The 17,514-nt window shown below is 42.6% G+C and overlaps 1 protein-coding gene and 1 long non-coding RNA gene across 3 annotated transcripts; both read right to left on the reverse strand.

Annotated features, from left to right (window-relative positions):
* Positions 1–1,852: 1,852 nt before the first annotated feature.
* Positions 1,853–11,855, reverse strand: LOC124476005. Its single transcript, XM_047032943.1, has 2 exons — positions 2,596–11,855; positions 1,853–2,546 (listed from the first exon to the last, which is right to left on the reverse strand). The coding sequence occupies exon 1, from the start codon at positions 11,032–11,034 to the stop codon at positions 9,091–9,093; it is 1,944 nt and encodes a 647-aa protein (XP_046888899.1). The 5' UTR covers positions 11,035–11,855; the 3' UTR covers positions 1,853–2,546; positions 2,596–9,090.
* Positions 11,856–13,640: 1,785 nt separating this feature from the next.
* Positions 13,641–16,612, reverse strand: LOC124476106. 2 transcript variants are annotated; one of them, XR_006957003.1, is made up of 3 exons: positions 16,245–16,612; positions 15,586–15,760; positions 13,641–15,097 (listed from the first exon to the last, which is right to left on the reverse strand). It is a non-coding gene; the product is annotated as an uncharacterized LOC124476106 (long non-coding RNA). The 2 variants fall into 2 exon arrangements; XR_006957002.1 differs by having other exon boundaries at positions 15,586–15,691; positions 16,245–16,600.
* Positions 16,613–17,514: the final 902 nt, after the last annotated feature.

The raw sequence follows: 17,514 nt of genomic DNA on the forward strand, positions 1-17,514 counted from the left end.
AGTTAAAAAGTTTCACCAAACCTGCCTTCACATGAAAAGGGTCCCAAAACAGTGGGTATGTCCCAGCTGCCGAAAAGTAATCAATGCCCAAAAAAGAAAAAAACCTTAGTGAGGAGACTGTGAAATTAGTTAATAGCAGTAGCTGATACTGTGAAATGAGTTAATTGTAGTAGCTGATACTGTACATTTACATTTAGTTATTTAGCAGACGCTCTTATCCAGAGCGACTTACAGTAAGTACAGGGACATTCCCCCCGAGGCAAGTAGGGTGAAGTGCCTTGCCCAAGGACACAACATCATGTGACACGGCGGGGAATCGATACGGCAACCTTCTGATTACTAGCCCGACTCCTTCACCGCTCAGCCATCTGACTCCCCATGACTGTACCCTCTTATTTATGAATAAACAGTTGTTAAACCAATGTTGTTCTCTTCCCCATCATTAGTATTAAGTATCTGTAGCAATCAAGGATATAAAACATGGGTAGGTCATTCATATCAAACACACCAGAACATATATCTGCTTGGGTGGAACTCAGTTAGAATGGGTGGATGTGCAGCTTGATCTGTAAACAGAATGTGATCGCATCAGAATAGTGAGTGATCAAAATGATCAAAAGTAATGTCTCAACAAAGGAAGCAGGAAGTGAGAGTCAAAAAGGTTTATTTCCTGGTTGAGCACATCTGTAGCCAGCCACATCAGTTCAATTTACTGTACATCCCATCAATGGAAGGGCACCACAAATTAAGACACATTTGTAAGTGCACAACATATGCTCACAATCTTGTCAAGGTAGGTAGGTAACATCATTTTCTCTGTCTATGTCTGAAACTTATGGGGACAGTGATTTGCAAGACTGTGCACTTTTGACGGAGAACTCCTATTACTCTTTCTATGTGTATCCTAAGAGAGGCTAGACATCTGGTGTTCTCCAAGTCAACAGGATCTAACTGCTTCTTTCCACGAGTAAATGCTGGAATCTTTAATTCAGCTTGGCATCTCTGAATGGACTCTTTAACCAGGAAACCTCTGTCCGCTAAAAGTACATCCCCTGGGAGAAAATGAGATAAAAAGTTACTTTGTTCTGTGATGAACTTATCACTTGTGCAACCTCCCCATCCAGTGGAAATGAAACAAAAGTAACCTTGAGGGCAAATTGCAATTAAATATTCATTGTGTGGTGTGATTTGTACGAGGAGTAACACACTGGCTAGCAATCTACTGGGTTTCTCTAGAAATATTTCAAAACAATCTATGATACAAACTGTCTTTTCAAAGTTACTGTTTTGAAATGCATATGGAATGGAGATTTTTTTAAGTATTCTCTGTCAGGCCAAAACACTAGACTTGGCACCAGTCTACAATGCATCACACTAATACAGTGTTTGAAGCGCTTTGAAACAGTGGTTGAGTCAATGCCAAAATAAAAAGACAAAAATTCAAAGGACAAGTTCATTCTAAGCTTCATTAAAATTAACATGTACTGCTGAAAACATGTTAAACTAGACTTAAGTTTGAGAAAAGGAGCCACAATATAAAAAAAAATCATGAAAATGGATTATGTTGATACACCAGTGAGAGTATTAACCCTTTTATCATCGTTATGAAAGCTCATTTCATTCAGTGTAGTCCTATTCATTTTTTCCTTCAACAATATATTTTCAGTCCTCAGAGCTTGGCATTCTTGCTCAAGAGATTGGACGTGTTTACCACAGGTTTCAGTGCTGCATGGTGGAGTTGCTGGATCATCCTCATGGAGAACAGGCTGGACATCATTTCCAGGTTCTTCACGGGTAGTTCTTTTTTTAACCAATATCAAAATGTAAAACAGCACGGAAACGGCAGCAAAGTATGATGCAAAGTGTTTATTCGAATCTAACACAAAGGATTGATTCCAACAAACGTGAGCATGGTCTCGAGATCAGACTGAAATTTTTCTCTGGACATTTGCTTATATATTTTTCCTCCATTATTTTATGACATTTTATCATTGGTACATTATATGTGGTCACAGATTCATGTATGCATTTCACACTCGGTTGGTCCATTGTCACTGAATTTGCATAGCCTGGACTTTCCCTAACTTTCTCCCATCCAGTGCCCACGTGAGGCCTTGTGGCCCAGCTGCACAGGTTAAACTGAGTTTAAGGACATAAATCTGTCCCCTGATGTCTGGCGCTTGTAGTTCTCAATATCTGGGCCTTGTAGTCTTTCATGGGAGAGGCCTACACACACACTTCTCTCTGTTGCTCTCAAACTCTACCTATCTGGTCTTCCACATTTGGCCTCTATGTCTTCTGTTTTAGTGGTAATACTAATCAGTCAACAGCTTTGCATCTGGTTTTAAATAATATAGCATATAAAATTAAAAAGGTGATTAAGAGGTTCATTTTCAGTCATATAATCTATACCCTTTTCTCCATCTTCATAATTACAGCAGTGTGATGTTTTTTCCACAACAGTAGATTCCTTCAAAGGCTCTGTTGTGGGAGTTTGGTCTGCAGGAGGATCCTTGTTGCTGTCTTGGGGACAATCGGTTGATGCTCTGGTGAAAACACAAAAGTAGAAGATTAAGAGTATGTATACACAAGTACCCTTTTCTCCATCTTCATAATTACAGCAGTGTGATGTTTTTTCCACAACATTTCCCCCTGTGGGACTGACAAAGTCCCAACACAACCCATACTGGAAACATTACTGTAAATATTCAATAGAAACAGAACTGGAAGAACATAAGTGCTGATAGTATACAAACCTTTCATTAACACCTTAGGCTACTAAATCATACACTTTCCAAATAAGCATTGTAACAGTAGAACCATCACAAATACATAACAGAGTATTGTCAATTTCCATCTTATATATAAATGTCATCATGTGCAAAGCTCAACCGTCGTGGCCTGGTGGACTTTCCTATTTTCCAATACTTGATTAAGCTTATCTGCTTATTGCAAAGCATAGCGGGGTGTTAAGTGAAAGGGTTTGGGGTGACGATCCATCCACTATCCACATTGAGTAGCTCAACACTGAGGTTCTAATACTTATATTAAAATTGGTCTGTTTCATTAGCGTAAGTGTTTGTTACGTTTCATCATGACAGCTAATATCTCGCACACAAGGTCTGTTGGTCCAATGATGGGCTTGTGAGCAACAGGGTCTTGTATCGTTGCTGTACCCTGCAGAAGTAAGTTGAAGTTAACAATAACACATTTACACATCCCACATAACCTTGCATCCTTGTGCTGAGGGCCTAAACTGTAAGGGCATCTCTGAATAGCATACAAGACAAACAAAACAAACAATCACATTAATACAAAAATGCTGCAATGACAACAAAACAATATGGTGACAACAAAACAAAACAGGGGAACAAGAACATGAAGATGACATATACTTGAATTTAAATTAATTGAGACAGTGGGGTAGCGCTCCATGCAATACATAATAACGGTGCGTGACTGTGAAACATTGTGACTAATACTGGATGATGAAGATGAATGTCTGATGATGTCCAGGGAAAAGGGGGATGTGTGATGAGATTCTGGGGAAGGGGATGTGTGATGAGATTCTGAGGAAGGGGGATGTGTGATGAGATTCTGGGGAAGGGGATAGTTCTCCAAGGAGGGGCGTCCAATAGTGGGCAGTATATGCTTTGGGGAACAGAATTGTCCAGGGTGGGACAGACCAAGTGGTTGGAAGACTCCTCCACAACCAAGGCTTCTCTTTAGGAATACAATCACTCGTACTCATAATAAGCTTGTGCTGGTGGAACCATGGGGTGCACGGGTTGGTATTCACCCCACCTCCACCCTAGAATTGCGTGTCCTCTCAATGCAGTAATGAAACGTTGCAACATCTTTTCTGGACCCCTCGTCACTGGAGGCTCTTAAACTTAGCCAGTGCCACTTTTCCAATCCGCTGTGTGGTCTCGGCGGTTCAGGGTCCGGTGAGCAGCTTGTCGTATCTTCATCCGTGTCTCCATCTGGGATTCTCCTCCCATTGGATCCTCTGCTTCAACTTCCATGGTCTGGACTCCTGAAGGTGGTGGTTGGTCATTGGATCGTAGCCTGGTGGTTCCTGGGTCATCAAGCCGCTGGATTCGGTGAGATGGTCCTGATGAACTGAATGATGGTGGCCACACCGGGCTTGGACCAGTAGGGCTGGTGGAGATGGGTCTCTGCCGGCGGTCTGGGTTGTTGGTCATTCAGCCGTAGACCCAATCTCCAGGTGCAACCGTCTGCAGGTTCTCTGGAATTTCTGGTTCCTTTTCCTTTGTGGCACCTTTTGCCTGTTGAAACACTACCTCTCTCACCAATTCCATTGAGGGGAGGACTCTCAAGGGTTCCTCTTAAATGAGGAACTGGAAAGAGTCTTCCAGTAGCATCTCATGCAGTGTTAGAAATGTTAGAAAGGTGGTCAGTGCTCAGGTGGTTAGTACTCAGGTGGTTAGTACTCGGGCGGTTGGTATTCAGGCGGTTGGTACTCGGGCGCATTACCATTAGTGCCGGCGGTAAGGTTTGTAGGCTTACCCAGTTTACCTTGCCATCAGCCATGATCTTTGTTACCTTGATTTTCAAGGTACCGTTGGCTCTCTCGACTGTCCCTTGTGACTGTGGATGATAAGCACAGCCAGACCTTTGGCTGATTGTTAACAGTTTGAATGCCAATTTAAATGTTTTGCCCACATAATGCGGTCCATTGCGATCTCAAATCTTTGAAGAACCTCTACACAGAAAATGTTGCTACTGATCGGAAGTCTGGAGAGGCAGTTGGCACTGCCTCTCTACCCATCTACTGACCCAACAGATCACTTAGTACCAAGATGTATCTCAGTCTTCCTATAGGCTTGTTGAATCTTGTCAACACAGTCTACAGCAGGGATTTTCAAATGGGGGAACGCTGCGGTGCTGTAAGGGGTAAGTGAGATTTCATGTAAACAAGTTTATTGAAAAATAAATACAAAATCTTCCATGATGACTAAAATGTTACTACAATGTTTGACATGAAGACTAACTAGCTAGCCATGTCATTTTTTCCAAATCAAGATTTTTACGAACAAAATAATTGCTGTGTTGTGCAGCAGCCTGTCTGAAGTAAATTGACGAGCGCAGTGAATAGTGAATGGGATGTGAGATAAGCAGTTATGTGACACTGACACTGTAGATTCAGAAAAGTTTAAAGAAATATTGAAGTCACTCATTGGTGTAATTACATGTAAGCTTATTAAAGTGTTTCAAAATTGTAAATGGAGGCTTTGTTGCCCTGTTTGTTATGGTAACAGGCTCATACTATGTAGCCAGCACAATAATTTGGAACGATGAACAGTTTCTCTGGAGCTACTTAGTAGGTGTCCACCACCCCTGCAGCCAATCAGAATCGAGTATTCACCCTGACCATGATATGCCTATATATATATTATTTATATTGTTTTTATCAAACATGTTTGGGGCCAGTCAAGGGATACTTGGCTGAGTAAAAATGTATAGGGGGTACTTTATTGAAAAGCACAGGTCTATAAGGTAAAATGGTCTGTCAGGTGCTGGACTGTGTGAAAATGGGAGCAGAAACTGAACTGAGAAACATTATAATGTGCAAAGTACACTATCAACTGTAGCTTCTAAATATGGTGTCCCCCATACGACCTAAAGGTGACATATAATTATCCCAATGGCGCAATGGTGACCACCATGCGCATTCCTAATAGCAAAGCACAGCGACGTACTTGGTAAAACAAAATGGCCATGACTACTCCTCCATAGACCTTTGTTGGGTCCATCTTGGGTGTGTTGTATTGCCCACGTTTTAACCACATATCTTTGTCTTGAGGACTAACTCGGTCTTGCGCTAGCACAAGGGAAGATAAAGTGGTGAGTGGGGCTGGACCTGCATAAGTCCCATCACTACCCCAGTCCCCGCTGCCGCTTGCCTGGCAGCCTCATCTGCCATGTTGGTACCTCTGGCGATGAGAGTGTCAGTCTGTTGGTGGGCTGGGCATTTAATAATGGCCAGGGCTGTTGGAACGTGCATGGCATCTAACAGCTGCGAAATGGACTGTCCATGGCTGACCATAGTGCCATCGGCTCTGCGAAAGCCTCTTTGCTTCCATATGTTACCATACACATGACAGACACCGTATGCACATGTAGAGTCAGTGTAAACATCAAGACTCTTGCCCTTTGCCAACTGACATGCTTCTGTAAGTGCCTTTATTTCAGCCAATTGGGCAGAACATGGTTGGTCAACCTTTACAGATTGGATGATCTCAAATGTGGTAACATCTTTGAGCTGTACAACACTGTAGCCAGCGTGGTAACCCACAGCATCTCTATAGCAAGATCCATCCACGAACAGAGTGAGGTCTGCTGTGAAGGGTTCATTGAACAGGCATTGTCATGCACGCATAAAGATGTCGGTTTCTTGAACACAGTCGTGTGGTGTCCCATCTACTGGTAACACCATCTTAGTTGCTGGGTTGAGTGTGTTGCACCTTTGTATGGTGAGTTCTGGGGCTGACAGTATGACCTCGTAATCAGGTCTTCCGGCCTGGGTTAAGACAAAATGTGAGTTTGTGAGTAAGGCGTATAGTTGATGGGATGTGTAGAAAGTTACTGGGTGTCCCATCGTCAGTGATGATGCTTGTTTGAAAACAAAAGCAGCGGCTGCCAGTCCCTGATAGCAGGGTGGCAGTCCTGCCTTTATCTAGTTATGGCTAAGGTTGTTCCCCCATGGGCGTGTCCTGTAACAATACAGCAGTAGCATATCCAGATCGTTCTGCAACATATAGATGAAATGGTGTTGAGTAAACGGGATTGCCAAGGGCGGGGGCTGATTGCATGTCACTTTTGAGAGCTAAAAAAGCTCCCTCCGCCTCTCCGGTCCACTGCAATGTAGCAGAATTACTATTCTGCCCTGCAGCCCTGATAAGGGCACGCAATGGTGCTGTCTTGAGGGCATAATCACAAATCCATGTCTACTGTATCCCGCCATTCCCAACAAGGTGATTATCTGTCCCACTGTCTGAGGCTTTGGAGCAGTAATTATGGCTTCTATCTGTGACAAGGCAATCTGTCTCCTATCCCCACTGAGCAGCCTCCCCAGATGATTTACTGTTGTCTGACTAAACTGTAACTTGGCTCTACTTATTTTATGTGGTCTACTGGACGGTACTGGTAACCTGCGGATTCTGCAGGTCCTGGGCCAACATCAAACTCAGCTTGGCGGTCCAGGAATCCTTGGGGTAACAGGGTTTAAGTACTGTGTTTTCCTTCAAAAGTGAAAGCAAACAGGCATTGTGAGTCTGGATGTACTGAAACATAAGAATGCAGTGCACAGGTCAACAACTGTTTGACCTGTGCACCATTTTGTGCCTGGCAGAATGTTGGAAAGTAATATGTGTGGATCAAAAGCAATCGCCTCTGGAAAGTCTCCAATGGAGTTAATAGCCTGTAGATCATGTACCAATTGATAATCATTAGTGTGGCTTCTTTATTGGAAAGATGGGTGTATTACAGGAGCTTTTTGTTTCCATTGGTGCTTCTGCAGTCAATAGACCCTAAGTGGGTCTAATCCCGCCTATAGCGTGGTGTCGGAGTGGGTAAGGTCTCTGGTGGGGTACCATAACTTTGGGGATACCTGTCCTAACAAATATTGACAATGAAAGTTGACATTACATTATATTTTTACATTTACCTAGTTCTGTTGGTGTTTTTATATTCACTGTCTCAGCCTTATCTACGTCGTAACTTTTTGCTGAAATTCTATAAAAGCGTGTCAGGGGATATGTGTATGTTTTTATTATTTGTGGGTCTCCAGTCTAATATCTGTAAAGCTGTCTTAACCATTGGTCCTAACTCTCTAGTTCTATGTCCTTCAGTTGTCATCAGTGTTATGTGGGGGACAGAGTCTTTGACTTAATACCATTCTTGTAATTCTGGTGGGAGTGTTATAGCAGCGGCGGCTCCCTCGGGGCCTACAAAGATATCCTGGCTGATGATAGAGTTCTGTTTTTTATTGATCATCTCTATCCAACGGTCAGCATAGTCCATGTGGCTTTGATGTTCGTCGTACAGAAGAGTGCAGTGGAGCGGCATAAATTGCGTTTTGGGTTTCCCTACTAACGCTTCGACCCACGGCTCCCACTCTTCCCATAATTGGGCTAGTGAGGATTCGTGTGGGACCAATTGTAGCCAGTACGCCAGCGGTGGCGTCTGATGATGATTGTCTTTTGCTGTCGCATTCGTTAGTGAGCTTAGGGCATTCTGTAATGTTTTCTGCCATAACTGGCATCATCTAGTTTGCTGTGGGACTTTCTTGGAACTCCACTCGCAAGCCACTTTGGGTGCACTCGATATTGGCTTTTCATATACAAAGAATATCTCTTCCCAGCAAATTGATTGGAGTGTGTGCTGAGTACAGTAGATGTGCCACAATAGTTTTTCCTTCGATTTGCATTGTGAGTGGCTCCGTAAGTGGTATTATTTGTGTTTTCCCAGAACAGCCAATGGTTCGGATGGATGAACTTGAATGGGGGAGGTTGAAGCAATTTTTTCCGATGCATGAATATGTGGCTCCCGTGTCCACCATGAAGTCATGTTCTCGGCCTCGCAATGTAACTGATATGGTGGGTTCTTCTCGTGGTTGTAGTGAGATAACTGGCGACATTGTTTCCCCCTCAGGCTTTTCTGGGCACCTCTATTGCCAGTTCGCGGCTGGCGCCGTATATTGATTTGTTGGTTTCACATATGGATTTGTTGGACAGTCCCTTTTGAGATGTCCTGGTTGTCCACATCCCCAGCATTCCTTCCCCTGCTGGGTACAGTCAGACTGTAGGCTGACTGTACCCTTTCCCTTCCAATGTTGTTGATAGCCATTTGAGGGACCAACATGTACAAGGATTGGCGGCAGGGCGGTGGCTGGGAAATTGATTGGTGTTGCCTGCACTGGTCCAGGTGGAGCACGAGGTTGGGGTGGTGGCTGGAACATCACTGGGGCCTGGACTGTCGGGTCCTGGCCCGGTGCAGTTATAACTGGGTTTTGTGTTTTGGCTTTGTCTTTCTTTTGCTTACACAGCTCTCCCAGTTGTAGTTGCGTTAACTTGTTGATAAGTAGTTTTTTTGTTCTTCTGCTTCTCGTTTTTCTTTTCTGCAGTTATCAACATGGTGGACTATATGTTCTGAGAACAATGGCCAGTCCATTTTCATCAGGCCCACCACACCGTCCAGACATTTCTGTACGTTTTGTGGCTTGGCCTTTTTTACCATGAGCATGAACAGTCTCTGTGTGGTGTTGTTTGTGTTCCAGGCACCCCCTGTCTCATCTCTCCATCTACGTTGAAAGGTATGCAGGAATTTAGTTGGACATTCGTCGTCTTTCAGCGCTTCGCCATCTAACTTGGAGGGATCCATCTTCTCTGGGTAGTGCTTTCTTAGCTCTGCCCATATTTGGTTGCGGTGGCCTCCAAACCCTACGCCGTCCACTTGATTTCCGGTCACCACTCTTGGCAATTTTGCACGCTGGAAAACTTCTTCTGTTATCTGTTTTCCGGCAGTGTGCATCAACAGAGCCTTTATGTCTCCCAGAGCCAGGGTCACCCCTGCTGTGCTCTCTTTCAATGCTGTTATCCATTTGTTGGCTCCATCGGTGAGTGTAGGCAGCCTTCCTGCCAGGCCGATCATGTCCATGAAAGACCATGGCACGTACATGGGATCTTGTCCAGTTCCTTTTACCACTAGGGGGCATTGCAGGAATGGATTGTTTAGATCCTCTGCTCCTCTTTCTTCTGGGTAGTCGTTTAGGCTAGATCTTCTCCCCAACCTTCCTCCATTTCTCACCCAGTGCTGCGTTCGTTCTTCCTGTGGTGCTATTTTTCGTCTGTAGTCTTCCCCACCTTCACTGTTTTGTGGAACTATCATGCCTTCCAGACTTAGACGCATCGCCCCTCTGCTGCTTTGATGTTGCCATACACTGTGGGGGTCTTGGTTTGGTAAGATCTCAGATGTTGGCCTGGGTGCAGACGTTTTATTTCTGTGGTCTCTTAATTTGGTTGTTAGGTTGTGTATTTCTCTCTCCATTTTGTGTATTGATTTTTCCATGTCGTCGCATTTTTGTTTGCTCCATTCTGTCAGTGATTGATCTATGCTTTTTTGTTTTGGGCGTGCCCCAGGTGACTGATCTGAGGATTGCATTGGAGGTGCTATGTCGGTGTCCTCACACTCCTTTTGACTAGCATCTTGATGTTCATTATGTTTTTGCTCTTCCCATTCTTTTTCTTTGGATTCTTTTATTATTTGTTCCAGGTAGTTCAGTTTGTCAACCAAATGAGCCACTTCTGCTTTTTCTGCCGTCTTCTTTTGGTACTCCAATCTGTCTAAATGGTCTTGTGACTGTTCGCTGTGGCATGTTGAGTTCCCATATTTTTGTCCCATGCCTGTCTCGGCCTGCTCTCTCCTATTTGGTGTTTCCGCTTTCCTGCACCCAGCATAGACTTCTGGTGCTTTGTCCAGAGTGAAAGTGAAATCTCCCTGTAGTTGTCCTCTCACTTTCTCTCCTTCGGGGCACTTCGGGGCGCTTCGTCCCACTCTGAATGGGTTCTTACTGTCCTGATATGGGGGTGATTCCACAGGCCATGCTGGTGCAGTGGGGCTCTGTCCCTGTAGTTTCTCTGTTCCTGTTTCTCTTGGGTTGGTTATTTTTTCTGTCTCTTTTTTATTATTGCTTTGTGTTTTTTGCTCTGTTCTGGCCATCTGACGTCTGTGTCCTTCTCGTCTAAACCAATTTAATACTTCTCTTTCTATTTTCTTTTTGCCTAATCTCTTGACACTATGGTTTTTAGATTTGTGGTGTTTTATGTTGACCTCCATTTCCTCACAACACGCCAAATCAAAGGATCCTTCTTTCGGCCAAAGTGGATTGCGCGCATGCCATCTCTTCATTAACCATGTAATTAACGTTTTATCGTCTGGGTGGCGTCCTACTATTAGCTCCATTGGAACTTCCGCAGCTTTCCCACTGCTGTTCCCGTGAGCATTCCCCATGTTAATTTGTTGTGCTCGTTTGACCAAAGACCTGGGAAACTCTGATTGGTAGTCGGTTTCCCTGGTTTTCTTAATTTCTACCAAATAGCTTATTAGTCGTCCTAATTTGTTTTCTGAAGCTTGGTTGAGGTCCTACACCAGCTTCTTTGATATATTGTTACTTAAAGGTTTGGTTTTATAATCCTTGCTTAACCTACTGGGAACAACGGTAATACTGAGGGATGGATGTGTGGCTGGCCTTTCCCGTACTGCTATGGTCTGCCCTATGGGCACTTTTAAACGGAAGTCACCAGAATAGAGGCTACAGTCTGTTCCAAACTCTGGGCCAGACCTGTAGAATCAAACAAATTATATAATGCTTGTTGCCAAGACACACCAGGGAAAAAAATATTTTGGGGCTGTATCAATGATTTGGTGATCTGGCCACCTTTGAGTATTTCAGCTGAGCATCTTGTCAGTTCCCAATTAATAAATATGTGTGTGTGTTTATTTCAATCAAGGTAAAACAAGTAAGAAGCAGAATTTTGTCACTATTATCGAGTATGTCAATTCGTTAGTGACGCACCAACTACCACTGGATCTTCTTGGGTATTTGATGTGTTCAATGATAATTTAGCTTGCAAATGCAAGCACAGTTTCTAGCGTCTCTCCTCTCAGCTTGTTATAAAAGGTCCAAGTTCTCTTATCTATTGCAGCCCAATACGTAAATCAGCTACAACTACAGTATAAACGAGAAAACGAGAGGTAGAGAGCCACAGAAAGTGTGAGTGTGTGTTTAGTGTGTGTGAGGATGTGTATGTGTGAGTAGCGAGAGTGTGTGTGAATGAATGAGAGTGGGAGAGTGTGTGCGGTGTGTGTGTGTGTGAATGTGAGTGAGGATATGTGAGTAGTGAGAGCGTGTGTGTGTGAATGAGAGTGTGCGTTATGTGTGTGTGTGAGGGGTGTGGGTGTGTGTGTGTAGAGAGTGTGTGTGTATGTGTGTAGTGTGTGTGTGTATGTTGTTGAGTGGTGATGTGCGGGAAGTGTTTGTATGTGCGTGAGTGCGAGAGAGTGCGTTGGAGTGTGTGTATGTATGGGTGTGTTTGTGTGTGGGTGACCGAGTGTGTGTGTGTGTGGGGGGGGGGGGAGTGAATGGGTGAAGGGGTGGGCGTTGGGGTGAGTGTATGAGTGTGTGTGTGGTAGGGTGGTGGTGTGAGGGAGGTGTATGTGTGTGTGTGTGTGTGAGGTGTGGGTGAGAGAGAGAGAGATAGAGAGAGAGAGAGACAGAGAGAGCGAGCGAGAGTTGAGAGTTTAGATAGTCTAGATAACGTTTAGATAGAGTTTGAGAGTTCTGATAGAGAAAGAGAGAGAGGGTGGGGGCAACATGGGAGTGTAACAACTCCAGTTTTGAGTCATCATGTGGGCGTAGCTTTGCGCTGAGTGAGTGGGAGAGAGTGAAAGGGGTCCCAGTGCTGAGAGAGAAAAGTGGCAAAGAAAAAACGCTCATACGACATCTCCACACAAGCTGTCTCTGCTCCCAGTCCGAGTTTTGTTCAATCACCCACCCAAAGGCTTTAGACTTGTATAGCCTATGCCTCACAACTTAGGACCCAAGAAACATTGGAATTGAGCTTTCCGTAAGATCACAAAAAGATCATTTTCTGTCTGGGGCAGAGAAAGCAGGGCTTTTTAAAGATCTTTCAGACTTCTCTCCCTAACAGCCCAACTCTGTCTCCTGAGTGTTCCGATGGTTAGCGGTCTGCTCTTTTTCAAGCCGAACGGACTCGACTCCAGAGATTTACAGGCGTTTCTCTATAAAATAGACTTCTTCGGGTTAAGGGAACACTTATTTCTATTTACGGGGCGGCTTGTGATTAAAACTAATATTTTGCGGGTCGGGGATGTTATTTAAACGTTATAAATTGGAGAAATATGTCAGCCTAATTTTCTCCGTTTTATAGTTAAAGTATTCTCATGTGAAGTAGCCCGGTAATATTTTTCCTAGCCTATATCCGAAAATAAGATGCTCAGCTTATGTTTTTTACACCTTTTTTTTTGCTCTTTTAGTGACAGATAAAATTACACAAGTTTTTTCGTTTGCAGTTATTTTGCGGTTTGAATATTGCCACACTAATACTAAATCTTTGAGGGACAATCAGGGGAAAGTTTTTTTTAACCAATTAGATGAGTCTATTCTTAAAAAATGTAAACACAAAGAGAAAGGGACACTGTCTGTCCCGCAACGCCTCCAGTGTGCCCTAAACGGGACGCGCTGAGCTGTCTCGCCTGAAGGACTCTCGTGCGGCTGGTCCAGTTGTTTGGCTTTCTCTATTTAATCAAGATTTACAGTAATACTTATATATATGTCTTGTATCTAATATTCTACTCGATCGGATTTAAGCGAATCTACATGCAAGAATTATTTTCCTAGAGCCTCATTATCTCCAGGATTTACAACACATTAGTTTGGAAGCGAATCTACAGGCAATAATTATATTCCTAGAGCCTCATTATCTCTAGGACCTATAACATAAGCAAATCTACATGCAATAATTATATTCCTAGAACCTCATTATCTCTAGGACCTATAACATAAGCGAATCTACATGCAAGTATTATATTCCCTAAAGCCTCATTATCTTTCGGACTTATAACACATTATTTTTGAAGCGAATCTACATGCAAGTATTATATTCCTAAAGCCTCATTATCTTTAGGACTTATAACACATTATTTTTGAAGTGAATCTACATGCAAGTATTATATTCCTAAAGCCTCATTATCTTTAGGACTTATAACACATTATTTTTGAAGCGAATCTACATGCAAGAATTCTGGCAAATATATCGCTGTGCGTTTATTCTCTCCCTTGAGAATATGCTGGCTCTAGAGCCTCACTAGCTCTAAGGACCTCTTGTCCTTCAGATAATCAACTATACATCAACTGTACAAGCATCTTTACAACATATTATTTTGGAAACTAAAGAAACTGCTAAACTATTTTTCTACACACGGACGAGACACACACAATACATGGACAGACATACAAAATGACAAACATACAAATATGTTTGCATCAAACTTCGGTTTCAGTGCTCTAGTTTATTAATTTAATTAAAATAAATAGGTTCTTTTGAAGGAGAGACTTACCGGAACCTGGTCCTTGAATGAACATGCACTTGGAAAAACGCATATATAGAATAAGCAGATAAAAAAGGTTCTGCCGTACCTTATAAGTTTTGTGGCCAAAGCGGAGCCCGACTGCTTGTCCCCCATGGATCCAGGCTGGTCTCATCAATCTCCTGGATGCCAGCTCGCCAATTGTCGTCGAAATAATAGTCTCGTTTTTAACCAATATAAAAATGTAAAACAGCACTGAAACGGCAGCAAAGTATGATGCAAAGTGTTTATTCGAATCCAACACAAAGGATTGATTCCAACAAACGTGAGTAGACCCCGGAGTCTCGATCAGACTGAAATTTTTCTCTGGACATTTGCTTATATATTTTTCCTCCATTATTTTATGACATTTTATCATTGGTACATTATATGTGGTCACAGATTCATGTATGCATTTCACACTCGGTTGGTCCATTGTCACTGAATTTGCATAGCCTGGACTTTCCCTAACTTTCTCCCATCCAGTGCCCACGTGAGGCCTTGTGGCCCAGCTGCACAGGTTAAACTGAGTTTAAGGACATAAATCTGTCCCCTGATGTCTGGCGCTTGTAGTTCTCAATATCTGGGCCTTGTAGTCTTTCATGGGAGAGGCCTACACACACACTTCTCTCTGTTGCTCTCAAACTCTATCTATCTGGTCTTCCACATTTGGCCTCTATGTCTTCTGTTTTAGTGGTAATACTAATCAGTCAACAGCTTTGCATCTGGTTTTAAATAATATAGCATATAAAATTAAAAAGGTGATTAAGAGGTTCATTTTCAGTCATATAATCTATACCCTTTTCTCCATCTTCATAATTACAGCAGTGTGATGTTTTTTCCACAACAGTAGATTCCTTCAAAGGCTCTGTTGTGGGAGTTTGGTCTGCAGGAGGATCCTTGTTGGGGACAATCGGTTGATGCTCTGGTGAAAACACAAAAGTAGAAGATTAAGAGTATGTATACACAACTGATGACAGTTTGTCATTTTTTTGTCAATCACTCTGTTTTCTGCAGTATATACTAGCTTTATATACTAGATAATATAAAATATAATATATATAATAAATAAATATATTATTTTAAATATATTATTTATAATATATATAAATAATATATATATTTTATATATATAATATATATATAATATATATTATATACTAGATAATATATATTATCGATAGCCTACTAGATACATATTGACAATGACAGTGACAATCACATGCAGTCAGTTGTTGCTAAATGCAAGTCGGTAGAGGTGTGTGATGATTTCAAACCAGTCACAGATGTTATGGTTTTTAGCTCATTGGTTGTTTTTAAACCTACAATGAATTGTGCAAACACTTTTTGGTTTATAATTTTAAAGTCCATGGAAGTGGGGTTGAACAGGTTAAGAAACTTTGATATATTCACCTGGGAGGGATGGCTTTGGCTGATAGCTTTGTCTGCTCTATCTTCTGTAGCTTTGCTTTCTGTCGTCTGTTGAAAACCTCCAGTCTCATTTTTCTTTTCCTCTTCTCTGGAGATGGAACGTAGTTGAAAATAAATGGAACAAAGTCCGGATTTAAGGGATTATCACTCTTTCTCCCTACAAAATAAATAGAAACATTTCAGTATCGAACTGGGTTTTGTTTACTACGTTAGCACTTGCTAGCTTACTTAAACAGCCCATCTATCTACCTCACACCAATAGTGTATTGATTTATTTATTTAATCTTGCTCCATTGCACTCCAGTATTTCTACCTGCACTTTTATCGTCAGTGTTAAACTGTTTTATTTGTAATTACTGTGCTTATCATGTTTGTTTATTCTATGTGAAACTCTGTTGTATGTGTCTTATTGCTATGCTGTATCTTGGCCAGGTCGCAGTTGTAAATGAGAACTTGTTCTCAACTAGCCTACCTGGCTAAATAAAGGTGAAAAAAAAAAAAAAAGCTTACATGACATTGTTAGCCCCACGAATTGCATGCTATAATTCAACTAACGTTAGCTAGTATTAAACTGATCCGAAACCACAATTATAGCCTATTAAATAATGAAGATACTTATAAGGTAATATAAGGTATATTACCTTACAAGTATCTTCATACTGATATGAAGTGATCGCTGCACAAGCGGAATCCAACGGCTGGGGGGTCCCATCTTTCAGTCTTGTTTTCTGACTTGCTTCTGGCTCTTTTAATGGCGCTGATCCACTTAGCTCGTTTATTTGTGCAACCTGGTGCACAACAGTTATCGACCATGTTTAGCTGCCTTCACCACAACAGTCTGCCGAATGCTGCCAAAATGGCGGTGCACACGGTTTCCTGTCACTCACTACATCTTCCCCCGGACCTCTATACTATGTTGCCAGCGGAATAATTTTGAACTGTGAAAAGACAGTTTTGCTGCAATGACGCAGCAGGTGTCAGTAATCACCCGATGATGGACACCCCTGCAGCCAATCAGAATCGAGCATTCACCCAGACCATGGTATTGTAGCGACCCGCACAGACAGATGTGTGTGGCACGTTAGGCTGTTGTGTTTTGGGGCCATTGTTCAGTGTTCGCAGGGTCTACCATGCCGATCAACCTGCTATCTGCCAATCACAGGAATGCACAGAATGTTCGGTTGCAGGGCATCCTGGTGGTAGGTGGAGGGACATGCCCCCCCCCCCCCCCCATGGGGGGGGGGGCTGAAAGGATGGGGCATTGTTAGGACCAGGTTTAACCTTTTAGCTCTCTCTCTTATGCCTGGGTTTCAAGAGTCGTCGCTATTGTTCTGTGTGTCCTACTACGATTCTGTTAGTTGATTTGGCGTAGGCTACGGCCAAACAGTAGCTTGCGTTAATTTGAATAAACAATTCTGTAACGTCGTCGCATGCCTGTTGCTTTCGGACCAAGGCTGGTCATTACAGTATAATGTTGAATATTGTTACTGAAGGGGAGGAATAATCAACCGAAATAACGTTTCCGAAATGTTTTGAGGAGTTTAGATCTAGAAATAGAAGACATCATGCTAGCTATAGACAAGCTATGGGCTAACTTGCCAGTCCCACCTGTAAAATCCCCCCCAAGATCATCCCTAATTAACTATTTTCCCCGACGTTGTAAACACATTTCCGATAAGATGTCCCAAGTTTTGATGGTACCAGTAGAGCCCATATTAGACATTCGGGGAAAGAAGAATCGTTGCAAAAAGTAGCTACTTTTGTGAGTTAGTTTTGTGACATCCATTGTATTTGATGTTGTTGGGTAACAGTTTAAATGTTTACTATCAACAACCACATAGCGCAAATTCGTTGGAAAAATAAACCTGCCATATGACCTTTAACCAACGTTGATGGAACACCCCCCTAGAA

This window comes from Hypomesus transpacificus, chromosome 2 (assembly GCF_021917145.1).
Source record: "Hypomesus transpacificus isolate Combined female chromosome 2, fHypTra1, whole genome shotgun sequence".
Classification (NCBI taxonomy): Eukaryota; Metazoa; Chordata; class Actinopteri; order Osmeriformes; family Osmeridae; genus Hypomesus; species Hypomesus transpacificus.